This window comes from Brienomyrus brachyistius, unplaced genomic scaffold, assembly GCF_023856365.1.
Source record: "Brienomyrus brachyistius isolate T26 unplaced genomic scaffold, BBRACH_0.4 scaffold51, whole genome shotgun sequence".
NCBI lineage: Eukaryota > Metazoa > Chordata > Actinopteri > Osteoglossiformes > Mormyridae > Brienomyrus > Brienomyrus brachyistius.
Window position 1 is genome coordinate 1,268,595 of NW_026042326.1, and position 10,805 is coordinate 1,279,399.

General features: G+C 44.2%; 1 protein-coding gene across 1 annotated transcript; it reads right to left on the bottom strand.

Annotated features, from left to right (window-relative positions):
- Nucleotides 1–9,591: 9,591 nt before the first annotated feature.
- Nucleotides 9,592–10,609, bottom strand: LOC125723804 (trissin receptor). Its single transcript, XM_049000597.1, has one exon. It carries the CDS (start codon nucleotides 10,605–10,607, stop codon nucleotides 9,606–9,608), a length of 1,002 nt encoding a protein of 333 aa, XP_048856554.1. The 5' UTR covers nucleotides 10,608–10,609; the 3' UTR covers nucleotides 9,592–9,605.
- Between the last annotated feature and the right edge of the window lie 196 nt (nucleotides 10,610–10,805).

A 10,805-nucleotide genomic window follows, 5' to 3' on the forward strand; every position in this document is an offset into this window, starting at 1 on the left:
TATTAGTAATACCTTAAAAGCCAGTGATTTTACATTCAAAAGTCCACGTTTTAGCCTTGCATTACACCTACTATCTAATAATGTATTTCGTTTAATTTTTAGTAAGTTATTATGACATACACTCCCGTGGCATTGACCTCCATGTTTAAAACTGTGAGGAACACACACAGTCTAAATAACATGAACCCTAGGTGACGATTCTAAGCGACTAGCAGGCGGTCGATTGTGTTGATTATCCTGCCCGCTGGACATGCCTCTGGCTAGTCAGTTATTTACCTTGAGACTATGAGTTATGCTTTTAGATCGGCACCGGCCTGCAAGGGGTGAATACCGTCCCTATTCAAAATCCCAGGCCTACCCCAGAACATCTGCCAGTTGTCTATATAACCCACACCATTTATTGGGCACCATTCTGACAGCCAGCGATGCAGCGACATTAATCTGGTACATTTTGTCACCATGTCTAGCTGGGATCAGGTCATAGCATGTTACTGACACAGACATCTTCTATGCAAGGTTGCACACCTCTATGAAATTTGTCTTTGTGAACTCCGATTGCCTCAATCGGACATCATTAGTGCCGAAGTGGATAAAAATCTGAGAATACGCTTACTGTTAGTCAGCACTTTTAAATTTGCTGAGATGTCAGTCACTCTGGCACAAATGAGACAATTTACTATGGTCACTAGAGTTTCTACTTTCATCCATCCATCCATTTTCCAAACCGCTTATCCTATTGGGTCGCGGGGGGTCCGGAGCCTATCCCGGAAGCAATGGGCACGAGGCTGGGAACAACCCAGGATGGGGGGCCAGCCCATCGCAGGGCACACTCACACACCATTCACTCACACACGCATACCTACGGGCAATTTAGCAACATGTTTTTGGACTGTGGGGGGAAACCGGAATAGTTGTAAATTCAAATCTAACTCACGCAGGCATCATTCACCAATTCACCAATTCACCAATTCACCCACGACGACATGGGGAGAACATGCAAACTCCACACACATGTGACCCAGGCGGAGATTCGAACCCAGGTACCAGAGGTGTGAGGCAACAGTGCTAACCACTGCGCCACCATGCCGCCCCCGTTTCTACTTTCATATTTCTTAAAATAGAATCTCCAATAAGTAGAGCAGTTTCAACAGGTGTCTCAGTGGGTGTTTCACTGAGTGGGGAGAACCTGTTGGAAATGCGAATTGGTGAATGATGCCTGCGTGAGTTAGATTTGAATTTACAACTATCGTCAATTACTCGTCTTGCTGCGAAAGCTCTGCTGCTGGAGTGGGGGTAGACTGACTAACTATTGTGGACATATCCAGAGCCGCTAACACTGAATCTGAAACTCTCACTCTCCTGAATCTCCCATAATGTCCGGATACGTGCTTCCAACACTGCAATCTTCTCTGTCAGCCTAGCAAGTAACTGGCACTTCTCACAGATAAATCTACCCGTAATGACAGGAGAAAAATAACTAAACATACCTCACTCAGAACATGGAACAGGAGCCATGGTGATATACTCGAGGTAAAGTCCTTGAAAAGTCCTTGAAAGTTGAAGGTGCTCTGGCAACTTGTTATACGCGGATTAGATAAATCTTCACTATTTAGCTATATGTTTTATTAAAGCTGTTACAATGATATATTCAGAGGTTTGTAGAGAAGATTAATAGAGATCTTGCTTAGCTGCTACACATTAGCACCAAAAAAGCCACGTGAAGTTATAAGCATTGCCTATGCACAGAATGGGAGCTGAAAGAGGCGTATGCCACTTCCCACACAGACCTTGTGATCTATAGAAACAAAATTGATGCCAGAATGTGTGTTTCCATATGAATTTGGATTCAGTTCTGACTAGCAGACTGGTATTAGTTGGATGGAAGAACAAGATAAAATTTTTATCAAATGGAACCAAGATGTAGTCAGAAATCGGGAAGTTACCTCTAGTTGTCTGGCGATTGGAAGAAGACTTGGCACTGGCTTGTCATCACCTCCCTGCTCTCCAGTTATTTCTCAAATCTTATGATTAGGACAGTGTGACTTGGCACTTAACCATCTCTCCTATTTGACTCTCCCTGCCGGCCCTTGGAGGATGGGCTCCCCCTTTGAGTCTGGTCCCTCTCAAGGTTTCTTCCTTCTTGGGAGTTTTTCCTTGCCACTGTCGCCTTTGGCTTGCTCACTGGGGGCTTTGGGTGAGGATGCTGTAAAGCACTTTGAGACGATGTAATGTTGTGATAATGCGCTATACAAAAATAAATTTGTTGTTGTTCTTGAATTGGGAGAAATTTGGTCAGATTATGTAGCCTGGGTTAAGGTTAGGGTTAGGGGTTCCTGGGTATGCTGGAGATGACTGTCAGCATTATCACTTCATGTTTGACCCATCTGAAATCGATGGAATTAGGACAGCAGAGATTCAGTGAAGGAGATGCAAAAGTTGAGGAAACCAAAAGTGCATCAAAAGGAACCAGCTGAGGTGGTTCAGGCATCTGTCCAGGATGCTTCCTGGGGAGGTGCTTTGGCATGTCCAACAGGGAGGAGACTCTGGGGCAGACCTAGGCCACACTGGAGAGAGAGTGTCCATTTGGAATAGCTGGAGGAGGCGATTGGGGAGTGGGAGGTCTGGACATCGCTCCTCAGACTGCTGGCCCCATTGCCTAGACCTGGATAAGCAGTGCACAATGGATGGAGGGATGGAATGATGTAACCCTATGGCACAACTATGAGTCTAATGACTTTCAGTAACTCTCATATTACCACCATGCAGAAAGGACTCACAACAAAAACAGCCTGTGAATTTGCTGGTGATTGTGGTGATTGTGGTGGTGGTGGTGGGGGGGGGGGTTCCCCTTGGTATATTTGGTGATCAACTGGTCATTCAGTATTATCCATTAATCATCTTCTGTGATTGACCTGGGAACTTGCCGAGATCAACCCCCTGGTTAGCCAGCCCTGGTCTAACGGCTATATAATGCTGGGGTTAGGGAGCAAAGACCAGCCCACCAGGAATAATCAGCACTTGCCACCATAAAACTTACCAAACCAATCTGCCTGTCAACCTCACTTTCCCTCTGATCATCATTCAAGAAAAAGATTCCAAGGTCCTCAAAATCGTTTATTAAGGCCAAACACTCACCTGAAAGGAGCAATTCACTTTTCTTCCCAAACAGTACCATAACATTGAATTCAAATGTGCTGATGCTCATCCCTGCCACTTCACAAATAGCATCAAACTGCCCAAGTATGTTCGAGAGGTCCGGGTCGGATGAGGGCAAAAGCATGTCACCATGTACATATAGCAAAGATGTCACCCCCTACTGGGCACCCCTTTAGCCACATCTGCGCCTTGATATCAAGTACGTGAAGATCATAAAGAGCATTGGAGATAAGATGCATCCTTCTTCATCTTGACAGCTTCCCACCCCTCAAATATTTACATTCATGTGTTCTTGAGTTACCACCATAACTGGCACTGACCGCATTCTAGCCACAGGTCTTTGCAGCCACTGCAACAACTGAGACCTTGAACATCGTCTGTTCAGACTCAATGGCCCTCATTTATGAAACGAACATATGGCAGAAAATTGGGCATACACGTCATTTCCACGTAAAGCTTGCAATTTATCATTGTGGTCGTTAGCAGAGGCTACAATCAAATCACATGTCACGTCTCAACTCATGTGCGTAAGTTTCCAATTCATCGTGGTCTGGCATGCAGCTTAGCAAATCTGTTGGAGTCAGAGATTTATCATATATTCAGACTTCAAAGTATGTAGCCTATGGAAATATATATTTTGTAATGCTTGCATTGACTATGTGTCATATATAACATGAATCATTTTCATTTTCAAATTGATTGCAATTACTGGGGGTCAACGGTTTTGGGTGTATAATCAATTTTTCGTTTCTTTTTAGGTTTTGGCTACTGCTTAAAATTACAACAAATTTAAATTATGAAATTAAAAGCTATGGGTAGTTTAAGCGATTTGCAATGTGATCACTTACATGTAAATTCAATCACCTATTTAAACAAGTACCAAGGTCCAGTGGCAGATCTGTCTCTTCTAGTAGACCTCTGTGCATCCACGCGAGGGGTCATTTTGGGACTGCACAGATTATTTTATGGAGAATGACTAGTGGCTTTTAAGTCGGTTTCCTCTCCCATGGCATCTCCTTCTATAACTTTGCCACATTTTGGAACCTCACTTAAGAAGAGAAACCTTACACTTTAATGGCAAACCTGCCAGTGCTGGTGCTCTCCACGCTGGAGTTTCTGGCTATCGGAACCTTTCAGTGGGAGATCGGAGATAGGTCCGGCATATCACAGCTTACAATTAGTAGAACGATGCCAGCAGATCAAAGTCCCTTTCTCACCAGTACATCCAATTTGCCTACAATGACACCCAGCAAATTGTGATTAAGAGAAAATTCTATGATGATGGGGTTTCCTAATGTAATTGATGCAATTGATTGTACCCATGTGCATCTGAAGCCACCATCTACAGGTATGAATGATTATGCATTCATCAATCGCATAAATGACTCTTCCAGTCATTTATGATACTAATCTTTCTCTCCTAAACATGGTAGCCCGGTGACCTGGAGAAACACACGACACGATTTTCCAAAAAAGCAGTGCAGGGACATGGCTACAGCAGGATGCACTGCATAGCTGGAGTAAGCCGGAGTGATTTCCTCGGTGAGTAACTACTGCATTAAATGACTATTTTAAAAGTATTCTAATGACTAACAGTTTTGTATGATTCATGTACTGGGTGACAAAGGTTGTCTTCTAACAGAAAACCTGATATCCCACTGGTAATCCCTGCAACAGAGCAGTAGTGCATGTTCAACGTTATCCAAATATGCACACTGGGTACACTGGAGCAGTGCATCGCATTGCTTAAGGGCAGATGGCTCTGTCTAGGTTCGGCAGGGGGAACTTTATTGTACACCTGGAGAAAGAATATGTGACATAATTTTGACCTGTGGGGTTCTGCACAACATCGCACAGGATAACAGGGTGATGCCATGTGATGTTCTGATGCAGCCAGATGACCCTAAAACTAGAGAGCCATGACCAACACAGCCCCACCTGGGAGCAGTACGAAGGAGGCAGAACATCATTCATCGCTTCTGAAGTGTTAAATAACAAGTATAATAATAATAATTGACACTTTTATTTATCCACGTAGGGAAATTGTCTTTACGCCTCCCACAACTTGCTCTTTTTTCATAGAGGAAGTTGTCTGTGAAGGGCTGCCACCTGTAGCAGCGCCCAGGGAGCTGGGGGTTAAGGGCCTTGCTCAAGGACCCACAGGCTGAGGCTGGGTTTGAACTTGTGACCTTCTGATTACAGGCACACAGGCTTAGCCCACTGAGCCACACACTGCCCCCTAAGTATTCAATTCAAAACTGTAAACCAGCAATGCAGAATATTTAGTCACATTTTATTTATGTGATTCACCTTTCAGGTTTTAGTTGATTTATTTTAAAGTTCCGTTAATTGCTAGTAGTGAACGATTTATCTCTGCCATTAATCGCCACATTTCGGTTTGTTTGGCTAGGACCTCTGCTGTCAGAACCCAGGGTTGTCAGAACCCAGCATAGGGGGTGGAGGTCACTTGCTCTCTCCTGAAACCCAGGATTGCCTGGCTCTGGAGCTTGGCTCTAGACTGGCTTGTCTAGCCAAAGGTGGAATTCCACTAGTGCCAGGCTCAGCTTGATCTGAAATAAATATAAAGAAAAAACACTAATTGTGTAATTTATAGGGTATAAAAATACTATGTTTAGGGTAATTACCATTTTCAGACTTGGACAAAAGTGGTGCATCTGTGTCTCCTCCACCACCCATTATGCTGAAAATGAGGCAGATCCTATAAGCACTGCCATGAGATCCTCAGTCTGGGACAATGAAAGGCTGGGGTCTAGCTGGTCTTCTCCAATCAGTGTGACTATTATTTTTAAGCTGAATAAACCTTGCATAGAAGCTTCAGCCAGACACTCCCAGCAAACCCTGATTGTTAACCGGAGTCATCCTGGTCTATCTGGCTTTCTCCCCAGGCACCAAATCCAACTTTGCTCTGCTTCTCTCTTTACCTAAATAGAGCCTCAGGTCAGATGGTGAATTATAAAGTCTATTGTTGACCTTTGGCGTAGGGTTCAAACATGGTGTTTCTTATGAATAATCCTCAGAAGCCCAATAACAATTCACATTACACCTGGAAGAACATTCTTCGCAATCACAAATATCTCCATAATTCCCCATTTAAGTGCTGAAGGCTCTTAGTAGTACGTAGGCAGTAATCTAATGAGCACCTCCTCCACAGTCTCTAAGGATATTACTGGATACTCTGAACTGCATACAAACAACAGTGACATACAGTAGAGGAAACCCTCTTCAGGAAATCAGAAAAGCTTTCAGGCTCATCAGGAAAGCCATTAACCACCCAGTCTTCAGCCTGAATATGCACACACCTACCTGAGGATTTCCACTATGGGGAACTGCAGTGTAGGACTGATTGTAGGATTGTACTCTGTCCCTGTGATGTCATGACACGCCCCACAGTGTACCCCAGCCCCGTGATGATATGACACCCCCCACAGTGTACCCCGGACCTGTGATGGCGCGACACCCCCCACAGTGTACCCCAGCCCTGTGATGACATGACACCCCCCACAGCATATCCCGGCCCTATGACGGCGCGACACCCCCCACAGTGTACCCCAGCCCTGTGATGCCATGACACCCCCCACAGCGTATCCCGGCCCTATGATGGCGCAACACCCCCCACAGTGTACCCCGGCCCTGTGATGGCATGATAGCCACCCCCCCCCCCCCCCCCACAATGTACCCAGTCCTGTGATGACATGACACTCTCCACAGTGTACCCTAGCCCTGTGATGACATGACACCCCCCACAGTGTACCCCAGCCCTGTGATGACATGACACCTCACATAGTGTACCCCAGCCCTGTGATGCCATGACGCCCCCCACAGTGTACCCCGGCCCTGTGATTGCATGACAGCCGCCTCCCCACAATATACCCCAGCTCAGGGATGACATGACACCCCCCACAGTGTACCTCAGACCTGTGATAGCATGACAGCCGCCCCCCTATAGTGTATCCCAGCCCTGTGATGGCCTAACAGCCCCCCCACAGTGTACACTGGCCCAGTGTTGCATGCAGCTGTGACCCTAACAAGAAAAAATGGGTAGAAGGGGATAGTTCTGCTGCTATTGATTTATCATCCTAGCCAGTATTAAAGAAGTCTCAAGTACAAAATAATTTCTGCACTTACAAATTGTATTCCCTTGAGAGAAGAGAATCACAATGAGGAAATGACAGACACACACACACGGACATACACAGACATACACAGACATACACACACACATGCACACACACCCAGGTTTGTAATTATATCATTCATAAATATCTTTCTTATATCTTTCTTATTTCTCATTTATTTCTATGGGGAAACCTTTAATTTCAACATGACAAACTTAACCTCTATCCAGCCCAAAGCTTAACCATAAGTAACCAAACAACATACGAGACTTTTTTACGAGGCATATTTTGTTTTTGGATTACACTCACAGGTATATTTATGGGGACTTGAAAAATGGTCCCCATGACGTCAAAACCATAATTGGTTCTGGGGACATTACCACTAGAGGGAGCCACGTCTTGGAAAACTGTGTATCCTGTGTTACACTGTACGCAGAAAAATAATCATCTTAGAATATGATGTCGATAAATGTAATTAACAAGCATGCAGATGGGGTGTAATTCAATACAAATGCAGATACACACAGCCTGGGAAGGGTGGGGGGATGCTGAAACATGCTACCCAGGGGGAGGGGCAACAGAGACGCAGCCTGGGGGGAGCGGCCACAGATACACACAGCATTGGGGGGATGGGGTGAAAGATACATGCAGCTGGTGGGGGAGGGGGGTAGTGGGGGTGATGGGGGATGCTCAGGGACACACAATACAGAGAGGGGGGGGGGCACAGATACATACAACCTGGGGGGGGGCACAGATACATGCAACTGGGGGGATAGTGTCCACAAGAAATACACACAGCGTGGGAGGAGGGGAGACACAGATACATGGACTTGAGGGGAGGAGCACAGATATACACACCCCGTTGGGGAGGGGCACAGAAACAGACAACTGTGGGTGAGGGGCAGAGATACATAGAGTCCAGGGGGGTGCGGATACACAGTGCTCGCCAATGAGTGCGCTGCTCTCTGGGCGAGAGGATATGTGAACTCCACATGCAGGATTAAATTAATTATTAAATGCAAACATTAATGAGTATTATTTTAATTGCAGTTCATTGCATTATGCTTACATTTTGTTAGTAATGCAATCGTATATCAGAGCCAGTTTATGTGATTAACATCCAATAAAATTTAGACTAGCTGCTCCAACTCACTGCTGCTCTTTTCATTGCTGCTCCAACATTCTTATTGTTTATATAATATTTTATGACATTTTTCCGTAAATATGCAACATATTCACTGTTTCTTGCTTCATTTCTTTCTTTATTTATCTATTATTACTATTATCATTATTATTTATTTTTTCTATTTTCTTTTCCTTTCGTAAACTTGTTTATATTGTATATATGTATTTTTCTTAAAATGTTTTATTTTACATTTTTTTTAAAGGCTTTGCCCTTTCCAGGCCACAGTTGTAAATAAGAAACATGTTCTTAATCTGTCTTGCCTGGTTAAATAAAGGTGAATGAAAAAAATGAAAAAAAAAGCTGAACATAGCATTATCCATCCATCCATCCATTTTCCAAACCGCTTATCCTACTGGGTCGCGGGGGGTCCGGAGCCCATCCCGGAAGCAATGGGCACGAGGCAGGGAACAACCCAGGATGGGGGGCCAGCCCATCGCAGGGCACACTCACACACCATTCACTCACACACGCATACCTACGGGCAATTTAGCAACATGTTTTTGGACTGTGGGGGGAAACCGGAATACCTGGAGGAAACCCCACGACGACATGGGGAGAACATGCAAACTCCGCACACATGTAACCCAGGCGGAGACTCGAATCTGGGTCCCAGAGGTGTGAGGCAACAGTGCTAACCACTGCAACATAGCATTATGAAGCTAATTAAAAATAGATGTAGTCAAATCTATGAATTGAACACTTCTTAGCAATCTGTCTTTGGTTTACTGTCCATTGAAATTGTTTCACTTGGCACTACTGAATGTTTTGTTCTTCTGTTTTGCACTTAGACTTGGTTTCTACTAATCTGTAGTTTATTATAAAATACTGAAATAAGAAACCTTTCTTTAACTGAAGTCATATATGAAGGCAAAATGTGTTTTCTGTGGAGTTCTATAAGAAAAATCCTTCATGATAGATTGCCATATCAAGCATGACAAAATACAGAAAAAGAAATAACAAACTGAAATTTTTCTAATTGCATTATTTATTTGCCAGCTTTTTCTGAATGTACCAGGCCAAATTAATGACTTGACATTATTATACATTATTACTCTACAGCAAATTGTTTCTGCAAAACAATGGTTCAATTCTACTTCTCTTCATTATCCGACAAAAAAGAAGCAAATTCACCTAATGCAGTGATTAATAGAGAAGAAGTTATTTCCAATACCGTACACATATGGGCTGATGGTGGCATATAGGGTGGTGATGTAGAATTCAGCTTCAGGCCAAAACTGGAATGTATAAGAATCGAAAGCTAAGTACAAAGTCAGGTATGATGCCCATGTCACCTGGCAGATTCCCATAGCAGCCAGGATTGCAATGGTGCTCTTGTGGAGGTTGTGATGATGATGGTGATGATGATGATGATCATGATGATGATGGTGATGATGATGGTGCATGTGGTGATGAACATCCTCAATGAGTTCATGGTCATGTATGAGCTTTTGCTGATGCAGAATGATCCGAAGGATGAGGCAGCTACAGCCAGTGACAATGACAAAGGGCAAGAAATTCAGGATGAGGAGGAACACATACTTATATATGGCATGGGCGACTGGGCAGGGCCCCTGGAAACAATGGAAGATGTCCATGGAGCAGCTGACATTGCCGGTGTAGGTGGACACATCAAAATCGATGAAAAAAGTGGGGACTGCCAGAATGGCAGCCAGAAGCATACCGACCCAGCTGGCCACACCGGCTACAAGGATGTTGTCCAAAGGCACCGGCATCTGTCCTCGTGTCCCAGCATCCCGAAGCTTCTGGTAGCGGAAAGCACAGATCAGCACTGTGAAGTACATTGAAGCGGTGACCCCAAAAACCTTGAGAAATCTCACGGCACTGCAGCAGTTTAAAGGCAAAGACCATGACTGTGAGTAAAAGAGGAGCGTCACATCATAAACCTCCACATTTATGAGCATTACCAGGTTTGAAGTGGCTAGTCCAAACAAGAAGATCTCAAAGGTCTTCATGTGATTCATTCTGATGATAGATGCAAATAGAATGATGTTTCCCAGAATTCCGGTTATGGATAAGAAGAACTGGATGATTAGCAGTTGCTTTCTGAATCCATCCATTTGATCTGGAAAGCTGCTTTTATTACTTCCCATCCACTCCTGGTGCTCCATGATGTGGGAATCTTGGCAAGCCAGTTCAGAAAAGGAGACTGAAAGTGCTGGTGCACATATAATGAATGCCAAGATCAGGAACTGCTGAGTAATGACTACAGACGCAAGGAGAAATTGATTGGCTGTTCTCATGTTTATTAAGGGACAGAGTTTGACAGAGATTAAATTAAAGAAAGTCATTTAGTTACTATCAGGAAC

Bases quoted from the DNA above. Each gene is read 5' to 3' on its own strand.
- LOC125723804 (XM_049000597.1), bottom strand. From the start codon at position 10,607: ATGGAGCACCAGGAGTGGATGGGAAGTAATAAAAGCAGCTTTCCAGAT.